Below are 23,534 nucleotides of genomic sequence, written 5' to 3'. Positions count from 1 at the left end.
TTATTTATTGGATTTTTAAGGGAAACATACAAGCAATAATGAATAACATTAAAATGAAGCAAATTAAGTAGTACATGGCTCAATTAAGTTTCTATATATAGAAATTTATCTGCATAGATACAAGAATATTTCACTGGCTCACTTCTACAAGGTCCTATGTAATTTTTTTCTTATGTAAATTTGAGATTCAAAATTTGCATGTTAGTAAAAATTAAAACAGATTAAATCATAGTTCCATTTTATTTGTCTTTCGGGACTTACTGATAAAGGTATAGAATTATGTGATTATAATTCAAATTGTGCATGAAATATAACTAATTACTACTAATATCACTCCTGGAGCCTAACCCCTTTATTCATAAACGTTTTTTATCTAAGGACGGAGTAAAGCTGTGATAACAAGCCTGTTTCTCAGTGCCTAACGGCTCTGAGAAATAGACATAGGGCCGTTGTGATTGGTTATTATTGTTGTATTTCAATATTAGCCAATCACAACGGCCCTACGTCTACGCACTGCGAAGACTGCCATGCCGTCAGCACTGAGAAACAGACTTGTTATCACAGCCTTACTCGATCGTTCGATAAAAAACGTCTATGAATAAGGGGGTTATTCTCTATCCCGCGCGTTATTTTGACAGTGCGTAACAAGCACGTAACACAACGCATCATGTTTAGGACTATAGAAATTTGGCTTACAGAATACCATTCCACGCACATTTCTCGTAGATAACATGACACGGCCGCGTTACGTGTTAACATTATCATACAGAATAAGGGCCCTGTATTATATACAGTCCTACTACTGATCATTTGCTACTGCAGGCCCTTAAAACTACATATAAAAAGCTTTTTGTCTTTTACGGTGATCACATTGCACCTGGGATCCTTATATCCTATGACAGTGTAAACTCGTATTGCAGTCCTGTCACGGCATCTTAGTGAAATTAGCGTGGTATGCTATTCCGTATGCCAATTCCAATTGTGATAAACACGATTACATGCTTGTTATGAACTGTCAAAATAACGTGTGCTAGGGCTCTGAGAGTAGCTGAAGTGAGTCCAGATATCGTCAACTGACGAGAAATTATCCCAGTTGAGAGAATTTTGCCGGCCTGTTTAAAATGTTGTAGTACTTACGTGTCGTCATCCGCTTTGAGGAACCAGTCCGCCTCTCGCCGATGGTGCTCGTAGACGTATCGAAACGCCGCCTTCGTCTTGGCCCACAGGTAATCCCGTCCCTCGCTCACAGGCAGTTTCACTGACGGGAGGCTGCTGTCTGAAAATATTTATTGTTAATATATAACCACTGTCTGTCTATCGGCAGCGTATCCAATAACGGACCCTGCTCGCCCCACCTCACTCTTTAGTAATCACTAAAACAAACAAATATTGAAACATAAACAAACATTAGTGAAACACAAAAAAAAAAAAAACACTGTCTATCTCACTCGAAAAACTACTTATCTGTTAAATTTATATTTCTGTGTAACCCTAATTGTGATACACATGGGGGGGACGAATTACGTATCAAATAGCGGAACCTCTGCCTATGTGAGACACAAATTTTACACCCATTTCGTTAATTAAATATACCAACTTGAATTATTTGAGGTAAAAAAAGAAGCACTGTCTATCCTAAGCCCCCTCTTTCCCCCAAGCCAATTCTTGTGCGCTCAGTCTCCACCCTGAATCCATGCTCACACGGGGGGACATTGGTCGCGGCTCTAGGCAAGCAGTTAAGTGTTATACCTCATGGTTGCCAATTCACATTGTGGCTCGCAAATATTTCCTGCCTTTTCCCATCCTAGGAAGGTTCCTTATCATTACCCCACACTTCCTTCATAGCTTCACTTGATTTTTCTTATACTGCTTTGAATGACGAGGTGAGTTACCGTTCGCCTGGTAGTAATATCCTGAGACATGAGATGTTAAGTCTTATGTCCAGTAGTTCCACTGGCTACAATGTCCTTCAAACTGGAACACAATAGTGACTACACACTGCTTGCTTGACGGTAGAAATAGACATTGCCGTGGTAGCTATCCAAGCGGACTCTCACATACGAGAGACCTACCACCAGTTATACTTGAAATGCATAATATAATTAGTATGAAATTATCTATAATACCTTCAACACTGCTCATGAACAGCAGCTTATTGCATCTCTTGCCCCACGTGGCTTTGACGTGCTTAGCCTTTTTCTCGTGATTGTTGGGCTGCGTCATCACCCAGCAGAGAACCCGCACCCGCCTCGACAGCTCGTCCGCAACCGACCGATCCTCGTCTTTGTGCGCCGGCTCGTCGCTTCCATGTTCCACCACGCTCACGATCGGGTGTTTGTCTAGGTCCCGCACTGAGTCCCTGGAAATTATTGATGAATTTAGGGAGACTAAAGTGGCGCCTAAGATTAGGCAATGCAGTTCAAGACGGCGTTTTGAGTATATATATTGTATAATATTACTAACCAAAATATTGTTACCCTCTATAAATTTTTATTAAATAGGCTATCAACGATGCGACCGTCGCACGGACTGTCCCACCGAACTATAACACAAATTCGAATTGTATGAATTGCTCTATTGGACATTGCAATAGACGAATAAAATTGTCGCATTATAAACTTCTGAGCAGGTCCGTACGACCGTCGTTGTGTGTGTGACAGGTATTATTAAAATATATAACTTTACTAAATCATCGGCATTTCTATCTACAATTGTGGCTGTATTATGATAGAACAGTACAGTACCATAGTATTGTCCTATTCTAATTAAAAAAAATACTTATACATTTATAGAAAAATATAAACTAATATTTTTAATTATTGTAGTCAAGAGATATAAAGACTCTAATGTTATCTCCCTTTTTCGTATTTTAACCATTCTCATACAGGTAAGGGCAATAAAGAATAATCTTTAACAGCCGTTTTCAATGAATGATCCCAATCTCAATCTTTAATCCGATTGAGAATGAACCAATCAAAGTAACTCATATGTCAACATGTCAAAAAAATCTTAGTTTTGATTGGTTCATTTTTGCGATCGATCGAAGAAGCGATTAGGGTCGTTTATTGCAAATGGCGATTAGAGAATAACAATATTATCTACTAAATTCATGTATACGAATCACAATGTTAAAGCAAATTATATTCTTAGCTATGATAAAAAATGTTTGCTATGCTGTATAATAAATAAAAAATATTAGATATATAAAGATTATTATGTATCAAAACAACCCCATATTTTTGTTTAATTCCTCATAAAACAATTACATAAATTATATGTGCAAGTGCAAATAAGAGTTCTGAGCTCATACATTTCAATTCAGAGTATCTCTATAAAAACAATTAATTTATTGCATTCGCGCTCTATTTTATCACACAAACCAATTGAGGTACATACTATGTAGACACAACTATTTTTAACATTAATAAAAATCGATTGATTCCTTCGTAAATGAATTTCGGCCACGGCAGCCAATCTCAACGGAGATCAACCAAGTACGCAGGACATAAATATAGTGCACAAGTGTGTGCGCAATACTCAATTGCACTCTCTGTTCCTTCACTCTCATAGTTCGGTGAGATGGCAATCCGACATGACCGGAGAGAGATCAGGCGCAATACCAACGGCTTTACGTGCTTTCCAAGGCACGGGGTTATCACACCAACAATATCGTAACTCCGAGCTGCGACGGACTAATTTGTTTAAGATGGAAAAACCTAGTCCCTATTTTTACCCGACCCGGGGTTCGAACCCAAAGCCTCAGCGCGATAGTTGTACTTGTACCGTGTACAATTACAACTACGCCACCGAGATAGTCAATATGAAAATAAGTAATATTAAGGGTCTGTTTTACAAACTTTATTTGACATTTATCGTATTAAGCAGCTAATGTCATGGTACTCATTCTGTTACTATTTATTTGGGAGCATAGTTTAGAGTGATTTTTATATTCGGTCGACTTATTCATTTATGTGACAAGTTGCATCTAAATACACGCCATACATGTATTTTATTCCTGCGCAAATAGTGAAGTAAAAACGGGGACTTGTTACTCTTTCTTTTAATAAACTAAATAGAATATTATTTGTATTTTAAATTCAAATTCAAATTCAAAGTTTATTGCACTCCACAATCATTTTATACATAAGATGTTACATTTTAATACACGTGACATAACCGTGGACCCTGTCGGGCACGGCAAAGTTTCAAGAGAGAGAGAAACTATATAATTAAATACTTATAATAGCTATTTGTTATATGCATGTACATATTATTATATATTATTATTTTTTTTATTATATTTTATACAACTAGACTTTTTTATTGATTATGTAAATTTTAGTGTTTTAATATATGTGTGTGTGAGTAAGTGTGTGTGCGCGCGTGTGTGTATGTGTACTATAATATTATTATTAAATATATTATACATATTATTTTCAAACTTACACTTTTTCTTTTAAAAGATATATTTGTATTGGTATCGTTTTATTTACTATGTTGTATTATAATATTATCGTATGGGTGATATAACTAATTATTATAATATATTATCATCATTGAAATATTCAGTTATCTTATAATAACATTTATAATATAGGATTTTTTTTAATTTATTAATAAATAGACTAGTTTTGGTTTCTTCTTTAATACTTTTAGGCAACTTATTAAATATTTTTATAGCCATAACATAGGGACTAGAGGAATGCATGTGTAACCTAGAGAATGGTAAGTTTAGTCTGTTTTCGTAGCGCAAGTTCATTGAGGAGTTTATTTCCCCTCTTGTTGGGAAAATATTTGGGTGTTGGTGTACGAATTTCGAAATTTCTAATATATAGATGGATGTAAGCGTGAGGATACGGTGAGTTTGAAAATAAGGTTTGCAGCTATCAGTTTGTTTAATATTAACTATTATTATGATTAATTTTTTTTGGAGCGTGAAGAGAATTTGTGCGTCAGTACTATTTCCCCATAGTATCACACCATAAGAGAGCCACGAATATGCATATGCATAGTAAGAAGACAGAGCAGTCTTTACGTCGGATCGAAATTATTGTAATAATTGAAGCAACTTCCCGCCATTTTCAACAACATCCAGCGCATTGCGTTATAAGGCACATTGTTTTTTGTTTTCATATCTCGATTAATGTTTACATTTTCGTACAAAATATTGTTTGTACGTTAACCCAATGCGTTATACATTTTAAATACATATGAAATAAATATAAGTCCTTTTACAATTTTCCGTATAGCAAAGTACGGAAACGTACTGCCTCGAGTGTCCCATTGTACTGCCATGAATTTCATGCAAAATGAACAAGACGGAGATGTTCTACAAAACTCCTTTTACCAACTAACCTTTCATCATTTCGATACCCTCTTTAATAAGTGAAATTTTGAAGAGTAAAAGAGTGAAATACTTCAAGTTAAATCAATTAAGGATTTATATATTTTTTTGTGAATATTCGAAATAACACAAACATAAACCCAGGGACACGTTGAATAGGATTTTATGACGTTTGATCATAATTTTGTATAACTCAAATTGGGGATTAAAAAGGCTCTTTTATAATTAAAATCGCTAGAATATAATGTATGAAAACATAGAATGTGACACGATGCAGACCAAATAAACTACTCAATTGCTTCCGTTGACTACTCTTTCCTTTTACACCTGTATGTAATAACATCTTAATATTATATGCATATTGGTTCATATGCATGAGATGGCTCTCAAAATGTAACCCAAATAGCATTAAATTATAAAATAATTTTGAATAACACATTATACATTCAAATAAATGTTTAAACATGCCCACATGAGCCTATTTTGCATCAAGCTGTGATTTCTATTATCTAAAATAATAACCATAAACAAATAATCTACCAAACATATTGTATAGCATTCTAAGTAGTCAATGGCATAAGCAATTGTAGGTCACAAGCGATATATAAATTTAACAGCAAACAATACAAGTTGTACTGAAATGGCGGCAAAATATCTGGGATTCCCCGAAGGAGAATTGATTACTAAAGCGTAAAACTTCTCAAACTATAGACAAATATAAAAAAAATAAGTTAATCAAATTAAAGGGGTCGGAAGAATCTTATAATGAAAATATTATAAAAATAACGTTTCTTGGGATTTTATCGCGGTTTTTCATAGTTTTATTTCAATGTCTTATATTTGCATAAACATAGAAATTATTAAAAAATAATTATTCAGATAAACGACATGCATCCATCATCATCGCTTTAGTTAACAAACATTATTTCGAATGAATTAAAGTTGAGTTTATCCGAGTATAAACTCAATGTATGTTTCGATTTCTTTCCCCCTTGAATTCTATTCATAATTCAATAGGCGTTTAAAACCCTATTATTTATTAAATATTTATTATATGAATTTATATTTACTACTGGTTTATTAAGATTACAAAATAAGTTAGATGTTACGCTTATTTACATTTTAATTGTTACTTATGTAAGTCTTATCGATAATTCTTCGCGATGGTAATATAAGGGAAGGATTAAATCATTTTATTAAGATATTTCGAGGATTTTAGTCAATAGGAAGGTTTGCCAGCTGTACTCAACCTTTTTTATACGGACCACAAGACACGGGCCGTAACGTAAATTTAGTAATATTTAAATAAAAAGGATACATAACTGAATGGTTTTATTTTTTATTTTAAGAATACTGTTCCAGTGAGCTTGGGTCAAGTTTTATTAATGGTAAAAACAGTTCAAGTGATACATACAGTTTTTATTAATGGTAAAAAATCGAATTGTACAATTATAAAATGTAGGTAGGTATTTTTCATTTTCATATTGTAAATTTGGTTTTTCGGTTGATCAACAACAAAGTTTTCTTATAGCCACAGCGACTAAGGTAGCCGCCCTTCCTGCCCCGTTCGGAAAATCTACCCTTAGTCCATTGAAATGTTACATTTTTTAGGCCTTACCTTGCGTTTTTTAGAGGACGCAATTTTATTTTTTTGAAGTGTATGGGAGGTCAGTCTAAAGCTAAAACCAAGTTTGTGGGGTCGCCACCCTTGTCCCACGGCCGCCATCTTGAAAATAGGGGTTGAAATGGTTTTACGATGTATCTCTTAAACTATTTATCTGACAAAAAATGTATAAACATTTTTTGTTGCAAATTAAATTCTCTATAACTTTGGTCTAGTAACTTTTGTCGTAGAACTATAAATAAAAAAGTTATTAGCGAAAATGTTAAGAAATTCAATGTTAAGCAATGTCCATTGCAACGTCATCAGAACGTGTGTTTATAAGGTTCATATTTTTTTTGTACTCTCATTAATACCCAAATACCCAAGGGACCATTAGGGAACAAAAGAACATCTGCCTGCTATTATTATTATTATTTCTAACCTCTCTTATTGTAAGAATAGCTGATAATATTGTGTTGAAGTTGTCGTTCAACTTTTATCTTTTAGTTGTGCTACATATTTCTGTACGTGCGGAGGTATTTTATTCTGTTTTTAATTGTGAAGACGATTTCGAATGATTTTAGACACGATTTTAACTTTAGTGAAAACTACTTTTTTTTATTAGCATTTTGACTTTTAAAAGACTTTTAAAAGTCAAAATGCTAATAAAAAACCTTACGACAACTTCAACACAATATTATCAGCTATTCTTACAATAAGAGAGGTTAGAAATAATAATAATAATAGCAGGCAGATGTTCTTTTGTTCCCTAATGGTCCCTTGGGTATTTGGGTATTAATGAAAGTACAAAAAAAAGTAATATGAACCTTATAAACACACGTTCTGATGACGTTGCAATGGACATTGCTTAACATTGAATTTCTTAACATTTTCGCTTATAACTTTTTATTTATAGTTCTACGACAAAAGTTACTAGACCAAAGTTGTAGAGAATTTAATTTGCAACAAAAATGTTTGTACATTTTTTTTGTCAGATAAATAGTTTAAAAGATACCTCGTACAAACCATTTTAACCCCTATTTTCAAGATGGCGGCCGTGGGACAAGGGTGGCGACCCCACAAACTTGGTTTTAGCTTTAGACTGACCCCCCCTACACTTCAAAAAAATAAAATTGCGTCCTCTAAAAAACGCAACCCCAAATGTAACTTTTCAATGGAGTACCTGTATATACCAATAATCTGCATTACATAAAAATTTACGTCAAAACATAATGCCATAATGAATTCTTTATCGTGTTAAGACGATACGCGGACGCTTTACTCGACCAACGCGATAATGAATGCGCCCAACATCTCTGCACACTCACAGCACACCAAAATATTAAACAAGAGGAATTGTTATTGTTTTAATTCATTACAAATATTCTGTTATTTATCTTTAGTATTGCGTGTATAGTTTTCAATTATTACTAATACATATATTTTTACTAATACAATATAATATACAACTCCCATGACATGGTATATTGCTTCCCTCCCGCTACTCCATATTGACTTTATTGATTCTTTGAGGATATCTACAAAATATTCTAAGACATTGAGGTAGATATAGAAATTGTTTGATTTTAGGGAATAATCTTAGAAATAACGTTTCGACTAAACTCTTGTAAATATCGCGTTCCTTTCGCCAGAAATGTCAAATATATCAGAAAGTTGTGCATCCAATTATAATCTGCGAATAAATAAGGGCAATATTTCATACAATTAGTTTTGCAATCGATAGTTCATACACGTTTTACTGGTAATTATATTTTATTGAAATAAAACTATTTTCCAGATTTTATAGCGGTTATTTATATTATTATTTTCGTCCGACGTTTCAAAGACTGCAGCCTTCGTGGTCACGGGGCGGGCGGTACAAATACCGCGATAAAATCGCCAAAATAGTTTAATTTCAATGTCTAACATTCGCATAATCATAAGAAATCATTAATCTAAATATATATAACTGACTGACTGACATAGTGACCTCTCAACGCACAGCCCAAACCACTGGACGGACGGGCTGAAATTTGGCATGCAGGTAGATGTTATGACGTAGGCATCCCTTAAGAAAGGATTTTGATAAATTCCACCCCTAAGGCGATAAAGTAGGGGAATCTTCTTAGATTTTCGACTGATTGAACTGAAATTAAAGATTGGAGCTACTATGATGGAGACATTCGCTTAAATAGGATTTTGATAAATTTAACCCCATGGGGATAAAATTAATTTGAACCTATCAGTACCGGGAAAATATGTAGCAAGACTTTTATCATACAGTGGACTTTTAACCCGGAAAACTCCTTCACGCGGGCGAATCCGCGAGCAAAAGCTAGTTATATTATATAATGGAGCCGTTTTCAACTATTTTGACTAGACGATTATAGACGAGACGATGAAACAAATATATTTTGAATTAAACTTACATTTAAATAGAAAATATCTTTATTAGGTTTGTAATAAAATACAAATAGATCAGCTCCGAACCTGTTTTATAGCATTTACGAGTTAAAACTATGTGTAGATAAAGTGATATCTCTTGAATTCATCAAATGTAGAAGAATTTAGTAGCAAATAAACTACGGAAACAGCGCGACTTCGATTCCTGCTTGTTTTATAACCTACAACTTAGACTAAACTACTATTTTATTTTAAATTATGTTTTGCACTTTTTACGTGTATAATATGCACAATAAACAAAAGAGTTCTAATATTAAGTATATAGAGCTGACATTGGATAGATTGTCATACAAAATGTTTGCGATCATGCGATTGTTAAACAACCAACTGTTAAACAGCAAAACATCAATATAAAATGTCATATTTTTTCCATATCGTGATTTGCACGTTTTTAATGCGTATATTAGCATATTTTCTCTAAATAAGTTATATCTTAGTACGCTGTCACATCTTGTCACACGGACGTTTCAAATAAGACGATATATTATCAATGGGTAATAACTTTGGAGCACAAATTTGGTCCTAATATCGGGTCTGTAACTAACTATATTGTTTAAGGTTATAGCTTAAGGTCCATTTTAATACATTTTGTTTCACCTTTAATCTGGGTAACTAAACAAGTATTGACAAGTAAAGAATTTAAATTCACGTCTAGTTAGTGATTAGTTCTCGCAGTTGAAAGAAAACGTAAAATAATTAATATGCATGGATATTTCGGCCTTTAAAATTTAATACGACGAAATTTTAAAGGCCGAAATATCCATAATCAATACGTTTTTTTCACTAGACTAACTAGACGTGAATTTAAATTCTTTACTTGTCAATACTTGTTTAGTTACCCAGATTAAAGGTGAAACAAAATGTATGAAAAATGGACCTTAAGCTATAACCTTAATACCTTTAATAGTAAACAATGATTATAAAATTATAAAAAAATGTCCACACAAGCAATATCTATAACATTAATGCATGTAGAATAAAACTCCTCGCAGTTATGATACTGTGTAGGATGGCTTGAATATACCTATGATTTTACGTAGTTATTACTATTCATATTGCTTTATATGTAAAAAATGTAGGACACGATGCGTTTTTTCAATACAAACGCTACAGTTACATTTTACAAAGCATAATAGTGCACTTAGCGCGGTAAAATTATTGTAAAAAATATTACCGAGTAAATAGTTCTATACGCTACGGCGTTCTTTGTTACGTGTATTTCAAATTCTACATTATCTCGCCTGTTTCTCATAGGGGAAGGCAGATAATAATGTATTGATATTGACACAGTACGTTAGTTTCATATATATTCATGCACTCCCTTCGATTTATGGTAGACTAAGCCTGTTTTTTCACTCATCATTTTTACGGTAGACCCCTATCGACTCTTGCATCCACCTTAGTCTTCTGTTGTATCAGTCTTACCATCCATCCTCATTCATCTCCAAACCTTCTTATCACAAGTGATATCACGTCTACTTAAAAATAACATGTTCCTTATAAATATGTGCAGAGAGACGCTTTCTAATTACAAACAGTAACGCATAAGTTAATAATAATTATAACCATCGTCCATAATTTCAGGTATATAGCACGTTAATAGTTTTAAAAGTAATTTTATGATATTGTTCCTAAATTGCAAAATGTTGTCAACTATCAATACTTTTTAGCGGTAAAAAAAATACTATTTAGCTATAAAAAAAAAACATTTACACAGTTTAAAAAACATTCCGCCGATCTACCCGCGAGACAGATAAAAAATAAATACAGGCAGCATGCAGCTAGGAAAATTTAAAAAAAGAATTCGTGCAAGTCATGCTAAGACGGGAAGAGTTACCTGTACGCCGGCCAAGCGACATCTCGCGTGAATCCTGTAGATGTTAATAATATGTACGCGAAACTAAATCCAGCAGATATCCCGATCACCAGTGTTAGCACAAACCGTCGACCCATCACCCGACCTTCCGCCTGCGGGATGTACATTTTAGTGCACTCAGATTTTTTTAAAGTATTTTTTTTTATTTTATTTTCAGCCAACGTCTGTTTCACGGACCACTCTTTACACAACTGTGCTTGACACGTATATACATATTTGAAATTGTCAATGTAGCCTGAAGAAATGTCTGAATACAATTGAATGTTATGGGAATTATCGTGTATATATAATTAAAGCGTAGGGCCATATACAGGCTGATTAAAACTGCCCAGTTGTCTGTCATTAATAGGAATTACAAAATAACTCCGCTAATAAAATAAATGCCTATATTTTGCCTCGTGAATCAAATAACAAATATGACATATTTCCATGTTTAAAATAAATTCAATAACCGTCCGTCCGATTTAACACAAATAAATAAGCTATCAAGATGCAAAAACAAAATTAATGTTAGAAAATTAATGCGAGGCATTTCAACGAGTTATTTGTAATTATTCGACTTCGCATTGAACGTTATCGATGCCAATTATTTTTTATTAACAATAACGAAAGCCAAGCAATAAATAAATACAATTATTTTTTCATTCTATTCTACGGTACGTCAAGGTGAGACCTGCATCAAATGAGTTAAGTATGATATTTAAATAGATAACATGATAATTAGCCGTTAAGTGTTCAGTGATAAGTGAGTTATATTGCAATTTACACTCAAAACAAACTGGCTGAATTAAATTGATTTAAAAACAATTTTCTCGGAAATCGTTGCGTTAAATTATAACATATATCATGAGATCAACATTTTTGTCGCTCAACTCTAAAATATTATACTGGAAATGTTGACACTGTTCTATTCTATTTAGCTCTGTGACACTCAATGGCAGGTAACACAAAAATACTTCTCAAACTATCTTTAATATGCGTAGAAATCATGGAGTTTTAATATAGGCACGTAGTGGAAACTAACCAGCATGAGAATGACTGAGAAAATATTTCATCTTTAAACCAAAACAAATGTAAGCGAGGCTTCCTTACTCATTATGCTAAACGGGACGAAACGCGTACGCATATATTTGATTGGTCAATGGGAGTCAATTTTGTCTCATTGCTGTCCCAATTTGCGCGGTAGCACACTCATAGACGAATTAAGGCCAACGAATCGATGTGCCAAAAAATTAACCACGATTTCTTATTGGTTTCTAATCAATGAACAAAACAGGAATATAGAAGTCAACTGCAACTGTATATATTTCCCAACTCTCACGTTCGAATTTCCTGCTCTTCCTTCAGAGAGGTAGACAAAGCTCACAATCCATCTGGCAGTGATGGCGTTCATGGGCGACATTACTAACCGTTAGATAATTCACGTGCTTACTTGCATTCCTTTTTTTTATAATATAATCAATATAATTTAATTTTTAGCTACATATTCGATTTATGAAAAGATGATAAAATACTGGCAGTTTTGAAGCATATTTTTTTTTAAATACCTTTATATTTAAAAAAAAAACTATTCGAATCCGCGCTGGGCCCGCGACACAGACGCATGCAACGGCGAAAATAATGACACAATCTTAATAACTGCAACTGTGCTAACAAACCGCCTGCCACTGCAACCACGGACGCACTGCATCATTCATGAAGGCCCAATCACGATAATGTACTTTATACGGTGTGTCCCATATTTTAATCAAAGGGAGCCATTTTTAAATTTGTATGTAACATATTAAACTCAAAGTTGAAAGCACCAAGTGAAGTGCGTGTAGTGCATCTTCACTTCGCTGAGACTATTAAAATTACTTTATAGTAGTATTTGAACATATCGCCCTAAACTGCACCATTTATATTCCCAGATAAATCACGTTTCATCAACAAAAAATTCACGAATTTTATAAAATGGATCTCAAGAGTTTCACATAATAGTAATATTATTTTCTAATACTGGACCTCACAAGATACATAATAATTATGACAACGTCAGTCAAAACTATATAAAAGTTTAAACATATTACTATAAAATGTAAGATAATTAGAAATTGTAAAGAACTCTGAACTATTTCTCAACAGTGGAAGCTATTTCAGTTTTATGGAAAATCATAAATACCTCGCCTACCGACTTTAAAGAGATAAGACAAAGAGTATTTCTACTTTTTTTTATGAAATTTTTGACTGCCTTGGTAGGTAAGATGAATTGCGTGCGCATTACCACAATCGCACTTAAATCTCGTAGTCGAATCTCGTTTCGAGGAATAACATTGTGTTTTTCAACTTTGTGTAAGCCCTAAGTCTGGAAATGTGCCCAGTAAATGACAGTAGCCCCCTATTACTTGGACCTAATATAATTGGCTAAATGTGGGGATGTTTCACCCCTGCCTTCCCCTGAAAAGGGAAAAAGACACGATGCTGCGTATGTTAATTAAGATTTAGACAAAAACTTTACATAAATATGTATGTGCTGAAAGTTTGTTTGTTTCTGTTACCGTTATGAATTTTTTACCGTTATGTTTTTTTTTCAGTAATAGAAGTAGGAAACTAGATTCCTCCCGAGTGTTACTTTTTACCCAGGAATTTTTTTTTACGCAGGCTGAGTTTGCAAGCAGAAACTAATTTTATACATATAAAACATTTAATTTATAGGGCACAAAAGGCGGGTAGTAAAGGTCTAATTACAATGCGCCAAGCCATACATCATATTGCCGTAGATGACATGACCTTGGCCTATGGCCAGTTTTTTTTATGTTACAAAGTATGTCTTACCACAATCATTTTTATAGAGGAAATAGGAAAGAGCATTAGGTTTAGGCTCTAGGTACTCAAAACCTAATTATAAACAAAATCGTAAATTAGCTGTAATTTTTTTGCCAATTATACGCGCTCATTCTAGGTAAAAAAAATCAGAATACTATCTTCTTTATACCTTATGAATCTCCATAAAATGAAGCACGATGTATAACACTTTTGTTTATTTATTTACAATCGTATGCAATGTGAATCTTTACGTATGTTTGTGAGTTTTTGTTCATGTCATTTGAAATTCTTCAGTCACATTTGAGTAAAGGACAATACTTTTGTTTGGTAAACAAACGTCCCTACAAAGGAAACCGCGACAATATCCCCGGCTACGCAACTTAAACACCTTGAATTTACAAAAGAATATTAAAAACTTCTTGAAATGATTTTGTTTGTTATTAAAATGTGGCTGCAAACACTGCGTAAGGCAATGTTCTTTATCTGTATATTATGGCTTGTCTCGGAATAGGGAAATGTAATGCTATGTCATATTTTGCAATTAACCTTCTGGATAATATATGCATATTTTAACAGTTTTGACACTTACCGTCAAATAGGAAATCTATTACGATTATGAAACTACAATAACCACATAAGCCACTTTTTAGATCACGCTGTATAAAATTATATATTCATATTATTAAATTCAAATAATTCAGTGTTGTAACACAGCTGTAACGATGTGAACAAACGAGTCAAATGGCCTTTTTTTTAGATAAAACCTAATCATTCTGTTTCAGAGATAACTCGCAGGACATCCTGTATTACGGCGCGCGTATTTTTATATGAATGAATATTGTGAATTAAAAATGTATCCTATTTAATAACTAATGTACGCTTACGTCATCAAACAGAACAAAAAAAATGTTTTGAATTTTTAATGCTCAATTTAGCAAGAGGAAATCTATACTTTTATATAAAGCTGAAAAAGTTGCTTTTGTTTGAACGCGTTACTATGAAACAGCTACTGATACTAAAAATTCTTTTACAATTAGACCGCGACATTACCCGCGAGAGCTACATCCTGCTTTAAACGGGAGGTAGCGCGGGAAACGTTATACGAAAATAAACATGGCATTAATGAAATAACCATACAAAAAAACAATTAAAAAATAACTGACAAACAAGCCCATCATTTTTTTTCAAATAATAGTACTAAAGAAAGCCATCTACCGTCCGCTAGTTAAAATACCGTTAACATAAAATTTTAAGACCCAGGCAAAAAACTGTAATGAATCTAAAAATGACGTCACACCTATTTTTTTTAATTCTAAAAATCTACTTTAAGATTTTAAAAAAATAAATGAAATATAACAAGAAAAATAAAAACATTTTACCAAAAACTATACCGCTTTCAAAAACCAATAAAAATCCAAAAATATTGAACATTGCCTATATTCAGGTTGCCAATTTGGAGTTGGTGCCTAATAACTAACCGATTGGAGAAAGATATGTTTTTAATCTTAACTTAATTAGAGTAATTGGTTTACCCGTTCTAATTAAAAAAAATATATGAGGTAACGGATAGTGATTCTATCATTAGGCTAAACAGGGCTCAAATAATTTCATGTAACGCGGATCTTTGACAAAATGACACAAATGTCAATATATTTGTTACAGGAATCGAAATCAGGACCTGACCGATGTTGGTAATTTTTTTTTTATTACCCTGTACAAGGAGTCGAGCTTGCAGTTCGCCTGACGGTAAGCGATACGACCGCCCACAAACAATAGAAACACCATTCATCACCATGAAATACAAAGTATTGTTTGGTATACCACTGCGCTCACCATCCTGAGACATGAGATGTTAAGCCTTATTATGTCCAGTAGTTACACTGGTTACAATGTCCTTCAAACTGGAATACAACAGTAACTACACACTGCCGTTTGGCGGCAGAAATAGACATTGGGGTGGTACCTACCCAGGCGGACTCTCACATACATGTCAGATCTACCACCAGTAAACCAATCAGTAACCAGTAATATTGCATTACTAGATAACGATCTCTCTGATGTCATTCCACTAGAGTGCTTACATTATATATTTTATAATCAAGTGCCCGAGCATATTAAACACTTCAATCCAGGCTTTGTTAAAACCTTTATCAAGGACGTATCGATACTCATTATGTGTGCTGTCAACTGTTTACATAATGTGGAAATGGAAATACAACGAAAACTATTATGCAAAATAGATATTATTTTAAAGTTGTACATCCGGTTCCAACAGGCCGGCATAATAGTGTCGACTGCTGAGGGGTAATCATGTCTCGTTAGTCGACATTTTATTGGACCGCACTACACTTACCATCAGGTTCAGTGAGTTTACTTATGTGCCCGTATAAAAAAAGAAACGAGCTAAATAATCATTGATTTTACAAGCGTTAATCTGTATAATTCAATATTCGAATATACGCTGAAAATCTGAGACTGAAAAAAAACCTTCACATTATAAAAGATACGTTACCACTCCGTATCCGTGTATTCACAATTTTAGCAAAAAAACAATAACAGAGAAACGCGAAAAATAAGTAGAGAACGATAATAAAAAAGGGTGGGGAGACATCTCCCAGATTAAATAGAATGTTGGTACACAATTGGAAAATATAATGGATACAAATATTAAGGTAAAAATAACAATTTCCGATTTTCTTACACAAATTATTTTAAATATTTGAACACATTTTTAAACCGATAAGATACAGTGCTGCCTCAAAAAGTATAACCAACCGAATTCCCATAAAAAGTTAAAAAAATGAAACCTGACTATGGCAAAAGTTACAAAAAGCATGAAACGAGACCATTGTTTCGAATACCAACCGCCATTTTCAATAAACGATCCAAGTCGCTTATTTTTATCTATTACAAAAATTGACCAATCAGAACAAACGTTTTTTGACATGGTTACAAATGGATTATTTTGATTGGTTCATTCTCCGAATCGGATTGAAGTTTGAGATTTGGATCGTTTATTAAACGCACGGCTACGATTTACAGCAGTTTTAAATATAAATACGGACGAAATCTCGCCCATATTTTACGAGAAGTCTCGTACAATTTTTGTACATGATTTCGCGAGGTTTCGAATATATCGGGCAGCTAAATCCGTGTGTATTATAGCTCTGTCAATTAACATACTACTGGGCCCAGCAGACCTCCTGCTACATTTCATGTAAGCGCCCTTTCATCTTTTACGTCTCGACAACAGCGCCACCTATCGGGTCCATAATTATTATATGGTTCAAGCTGGAACTAACTGAACTCTCAAAAGTTCTATTTTTTCATGCTACAGGTACAGTCAGCAACAGAAGTCGTTGAACATAATTTGTTTCCAATATTTCCTAATCATTATCATTTACCATAAGTTACTGATTAATTTAAATATAAAACAACTTGAAATAATTGAACTACAAAAGTAGCTGAACGCCGTCAAACCATTCACTGCTACACATTACTAGCAATTTTTTATGATCTGTAATAAATACAAATGTGGCTGAAATTAGCAAATTCTTTGTTTTATATACAAGCTTTTTTTCCAACAGTCCAGAATATCAATTAAATTGTTATTTTATAACATACTAGCTTTGGCTCGCTGCTCCGCCTGCGTGAAAAAGTTTTTCAAGGACTAAAGTCTTGCTTTATATTTACCCGGGATAGAAAGTAGCGTATAGCGCTTAAGAGTAATGTAGCTTCCTATTAGTGAAATATTTTCAAAATCGGTTAAGCAGTTCCTGAGTTTAGTGCATTCAAACAAACAAACTCTTCAGATTTATATAATAGTATATATTGAAGTTAATAACCAGAAATATACATTTTTAAGTATGGACAAAACATCATAATACTTTAGTAAGTAATATTATAACATTAATAGGAATAGGTTACATTTTAAACATCCTATTTTATAGAGCACTGGCCGGTGTAAAGAACAAATATGTAAATTCAAAATTATTCTGGCAGGAGATTCTCTTCGAAGGATTCAACGTAAACGTCAGTTTCTTTTTCATATTTTTTCAGCCAATCCTTTCCTTGGGTATCCATATTGAAATGATAACCTTAATCTGTACTCTTCTTTGGTAAGTGATTTATGGTCTGTTTCAATGTTCAGGTGTTTTGTAAATTAGTATCTGTTCATCGACTTTTGTTGCTGATCGTACAGATCTCTTAACAAAAATGCAATGAAAATTATATAATATTATGATATTGAGATTCATAACTGTAAACAGAATTTTCCCCTTGATAAAAATCGTATATAATTTTTTGGACGGAAATATTTCTAATTAAAATTTAGTTATGGCACTAAGTAGTAAGTAGTATGTATAGGTATTGAGGAAGCTTCATAAAATATTATTAGATATGTAAACGGGATTTTCCTCTTGATAAAAATAGTGTATCAATATTTTTTGGACGGAAATGTTTCTAATTAACGTAATGGCACTAACTAGTTATAATAGTTATAGGGTATTGAGCAAGCTTTATAAAATATTGTTTTATTATAACTAAAGGGCTTTAGCAAACATAATTTATTAGTTTCATTCTTTATATATCGAAGGTTTAAAGGTTAATTGACTCAAGCGACATTTTTTCCGATACTAAGTTTCATACATATTTAAAATCAGCACTTTTTTCTATGTTTTTATAACCTAGTTAAAATTTTTCACACACAACATCACGCATTTATCCCCGAAGGGGTATGCAGAGGCGCAACCAAGGCACCCACTTTTCGCCAAGCGTGTTCCGTCCTATGATGTGATAGGGGGCGAGTCCATCGCCATATCGGGCACAAATTGCAGACTCCGGGCTGATACTGAGCAGAAAAACCCAAATATCACTTTACCCGACCCGGGATTCGAACCCAGGACCTCAGAGCGCTGTCGTACCGCGCTTGCAGTACAACTATGCCAGTAAGGCAGTTATAATTTTTCGAAAAAAAATGTCGCTTAAGTCAATTAGCCTTTCAACCGTCGATGTTATTATGTTGATTTAAATTAACATAGTTACTTTATATATACAACAATATGTGATAGGCACTTTTTTCACTACGTTTATTTTTTATAAATACATTTTTTTTATTACTTTGAATGACGAGACAAACTTGCCGTTCGCCTGATGGTAAGCGACACGAATGCCCATAAACAATAAAAACACCACCCAACACCTTGAATTACAAAGTATTGTTTGATATTCCACTGCGCTTGGCATCCTAAGACATGAGTTGTTAAGTCTTGAAACCGAAACACAACATTGACTACACACTGCTGTTTGGCGGCAGAAATAGACATTGCGGTGGTACCTACCAAGACAGACTCTCTCATATGAGACACACCAGTGAGTCTTACGAGGATAGTGGGTTGTACTTGGACTATAAACCATGAGTATCCTATGTCTAGCTGGCTGTCCAAGGCTGACCAACAAAAGTTCTATGCGAGGTTTCTTGGTCTAGAGGTTGCTAGAATCTCACAACGCTATTGCGAAAATAATATAAATCATAAAAAAGGTAGCCGAAAGAAAGGGTGGGAAATAATTGCCGCTCAGAATACCTGCCTGGTAAAATGCCTTTTTCACGAGAACGAGGCTATGGCCCCACTCACACCCACCACGACTGTAACCCAGGATAGGCAGTACGCATCATGACACCGAGCAGTGAAGCTCGGCGAGTCTTAGCAAACATTTATTAGCCTTAACCCGCAACGACAATAATCAAATAAAAGGATAGCGAGTAGTGAAAATATGTATAACGGGAAATTCATTCGTAATTTGGCAGAGTCGCGGACAAAATTAATTAGTATGTAAACTTAGCTACAAAAGAGTTTGCATCAATTAGGTTTGCCCGTTAAACTGTTATCGCTAACAATTACGTAACTTGCTTTTAATTGGATAAATTTGAAAAATATCAGTACAGTTTGTAAATTTTATTGCTAGGTTACAGTACTGAAGCGAGTGGACATCTACTATTAAATTATTTTTTTCTGACTGCAGTCAACACCGGGGGATACTTGCGAATAGGATACTGGATTTCCCCGGCTTAGCGACTAGAGGGACCTAGAGGAAAGCTGGGAGGGATGACTGGGAAAAGGAAGCATGGGGGAAGAGTAAGGAAAACTCTAAGAACGTCCCCCCCGAGGAAATTCTTGTGCGCTCGACCTCTGCACCGAAGGCACGCGCATGCCGGACATTTGTCGCGGCCCTAGGCTACAGGCAGTGAATGTATACCCCATGATTGCAATTACACATAGGGGTCTAAGAGGGACTCATGAACATTTCCTCTCCTAATCACTACGCCCATCCTGTTACTTTCTCTTCCTTCCTCCTTCTTACTCCCCTATTTCTCACCTTCCTCTCTTCTTCCAGGGCCCCGCAGTCGTTTACCCCGGGGGAAACCAGTATACCGTTCGCAGGTTCCTTGATGGCGTTGACTGCGGGTCTGTACTTTTAAAAAAAAACAACTCTAAGAATGGGAGGAAGGGAGAAAACTGGGAAATGTTCGCGAGCCCTTATAGTCCTCCAATGTGAATTGGCAACTATAAAGCATACACCAAACTGTGTGCCTCTGGCCGTGACAAATGTCCCACCGTGCGCGTTCAGTGAGACCGACCGCACAAGTATTTCCTTGGGAAGAACCCACATTGAGTTGTCAGTGCTGGTCTTAAAGGTTGGTGCCCAGGGCAACAGCCCAGGGTTTTGCGTTTTGAAGATCCTTGCTTTGGCAAGTGGCATAATGAAAATATTACAAATCTTCGCCATTCAAGTAAAGAGCAAGATCTCCCGCACAAGGCCTCGGATTTTTTAATCCTGCTCTTAGCTTCCCGAGCACCATGGGTGGAACATTTTGCCGCGGTCTGGACAGCCATCTCTTTGCCTTAAACAGTCACTTATTTTCCAGTCTCAATTTTACAATAAATGCCTAGTCTAAGTTTCTAGAGATCAGTAGCGAAGCGTCCATGCGAGTCAATTCCTACTTGTTTCCTTTTTCAGTTTTGGGAGACACTAAACAATATATTTAATTAATAAATTATAAATATAAAAATACTAGGCATTAGTAATAGTTTAACTTCCTAATTAGGTACAAAAATAATAACTTATTTACTTCTATCAAATGGCCGATTAATGCTCATTGTTTGTCATCATAATCAATATTGATTAGTTACTTTAAACAACTTTAAATAACATTAGATGGCATAATTGCATTATCAATATAAAATTGTGGAGCTATAGGTGAAAGATAATCTGCGAACAAGTGAGTTCATGTGGTAGTATGTATTTAAATATGGATGGCAGCACTTTCTATGACTTACTATCTGTGTTCATCAAAATCGTATGGGAGATATAAGCAAAGGGAACTCAAACTTATTTGTCTTCTTTACATACTATGTATTGTAGTAAATTTTTACATTAATATTCATAATTTATTATGACACTAATGCAGTGTTTTTGAATTATAATATTAATTTTATTTATTGAAAGTTCTGTGATATTAAGTTGACCCATACTTGTTTAATTAGAAATTACAAATTCATCTGGGGCCTTATTCTCTATCCCACACATTATTTTGACAGTGCGTAACAAGCATGTAACACAACCCATCATGTTTAGTACTATAGAAATTTGGCTTACAGAATAACATTCCACACACATTTCTCGAAGATAACATGACACGACCGCGTTACGCGATTTCACTATCATACAAAATAAGGGCCCTGTACATTAGTTGAAATTACTCTCACTCAATAGTTAAGTATAAGAAGCAGATCTGATTAGTTTTTAATTTCAGGCGCAAAATATTTATTAAAAGATATAATAAATATATAATATAAATATTTATTTATTATATCCTTATACAAAGACATAACAAATATATTTTACCGAATTTAAAATGGCACAATGATAAAAATGAATGTTAATGAACTATGTTTGTTAATTATTTAAATTGATTATGAGTTATTAATTTAGACAAGTGCACATAAACTGTTGTTCTGTTTGAAGAATAAGGTACCTATATCTTTGGGGAAATCACATTTAAAAAATTATTGTTTAGGACTTAACTTATCAGTTCATACAATGATTATAATTTTATTACTTTTGTTGCTCCTATATCTAATGAATACTCACATTTGTGGTTAATGAAAGAACAAATATTTACTTATTATTGTTTGATTGCATGAATGTTTGAATTACTTCTGCATAAAATGTACTATCATAGGTATGTTAGCATTGTTGATTTAGAATTAAGAATAAACTGCTGGCTTTTTTTATGTAAATTTTTCTTTGACCACAATATATTAACTGAGACAAAAATCAGGTTCCTATTTGAGAAATGTCACCTTTCGCCACTGCTAGAGATCAATAATTGTATAATATACAATATACTTCCATATGAGATTATTTACATTAGAAGCACCATATTAAAACACTGGAATAAATCTATTGATCGCATATAATACTTGTACACAGAACTAAGATTTAGGAAGTAGATTCAGCTTTCTTAAAAAAATCTAATTAGAAATTTTATACTGTAGACATGTACACATAATATTTTATATTTTTAAATGATTACCTCACTGAAACCTTATGAAATACATTAATTGTCATAAAACTTTGGTCTACAACACTTAATACTCCTAAGTATGGTATATACCGAAATACATAAACAATTACCAAAATGCTTAGAAACAGTTTCTCCAGATGCAGGGTTTCAATAATCTAATAAATACTCTAAATACTACTTAGGTCATATGTTAGTACACAGATAGTAAGGAACCTTCGTATTTATATTGAGGGGTCAAGCAAAGGTTATTAAACTAGATAAATATGGTAAATATTCGAGATAACACAGAGCCGACATCCTTAATGAGAATATATTAGGTATTCATGTTGTAACTTACGGTCATGTTGGTGGGACAATTCACTATGTTAGTTAATAAAAAAGACTTGCAATTACATATTCTTGGAGATTCAATAAATGAGTATTTTTGGATAAATTATAGAACTTTTTGCGATCAAAAAATCATTTTCTTAAATTACGTACGACTACAAACAAGTGTCAAACATTGGAATTATAAATTGACAGTTCCATTTTTATTCTGGAAAGGCAAAGAACAGAATCACTCAGTCTATGGAATAAATTGCGTTCCGTTACCGTTGGTTTCAAAACATAATATAGTTTCACTATTTATATAGTGTATCATTCCTCTACAGATTCACATATTCTACAGGAACAATCATATTTCCTGTGAAAATTTGTGCCCAATATAGTATGGGTATAAGCGCGCCTCCTATCCACAAGTAGGGAATAGGTATACACGCCGGAAAAAGGTTGCACGTTTTGCGCCTCTGCATTACCCTTTTGAGATAAGGCGTGAATGTATGCGTGTACCTACCTAATGCATAAAACATACATTTAA

The 23,534-nt window shown here is 33.8% G+C and overlaps 1 protein-coding gene and 1 long non-coding RNA gene across 5 annotated transcripts in view; one reads left to right on the top strand and one right to left on the bottom strand.

Annotated features, from left to right (window-relative positions):
* Window positions 1-23,205, bottom strand: part of LOC115442799 (glycoprotein-N-acetylgalactosamine 3-beta-galactosyltransferase 1) — a 29,683-nt gene extending 6,478 nt beyond the window's left edge. Inside the window, exons 1-4 of one of the 4 annotated variants that reach the window (XM_030167962.2) lie at window positions 23,016-23,205; window positions 11,248-11,378; window positions 2,127-2,359; window positions 1,138-1,276 (exon numbers count right to left, since the gene is read on the bottom strand). In XM_030167962.2, coding sequence (XP_030023822.2) covers window positions 1,138-1,276; window positions 2,127-2,359; window positions 11,248-11,378; window positions 23,016-23,021 — 509 coding nt within the window. In that variant the 5' untranslated portion in view covers window positions 23,022-23,205. Of the gene's footprint in view, window positions 1-1,137; window positions 1,277-2,126; window positions 2,360-11,247; window positions 11,703-12,833; window positions 14,634-14,680; window positions 15,028-23,015 lie in introns of those variants that run through there. The other 3 variants (XM_030167963.2, XM_030167964.2, XM_030167961.2) reach the window with 3 other exon arrangements.
* Window positions 11,898-12,843, top strand: LOC115442800. Its single transcript, XR_003938557.2, has 2 exons — window positions 11,898-11,972; window positions 12,766-12,843. It is a non-coding gene; the product is annotated as an uncharacterized LOC115442800 (long non-coding RNA).
* Window positions 23,206-23,534: the final 329 nt, after the last annotated feature.

Source organism: Manduca sexta, chromosome 14 (assembly GCF_014839805.1).
Source record: "Manduca sexta isolate Smith_Timp_Sample1 chromosome 14, JHU_Msex_v1.0, whole genome shotgun sequence".
In the NCBI taxonomy this organism is placed as follows: domain Eukaryota; kingdom Metazoa; phylum Arthropoda; class Insecta; order Lepidoptera; family Sphingidae; genus Manduca; species Manduca sexta.
The sequence above is the reverse complement of the archived record's forward strand: the minus strand, read 5'-3'. Positions and strand labels throughout refer to the sequence as shown.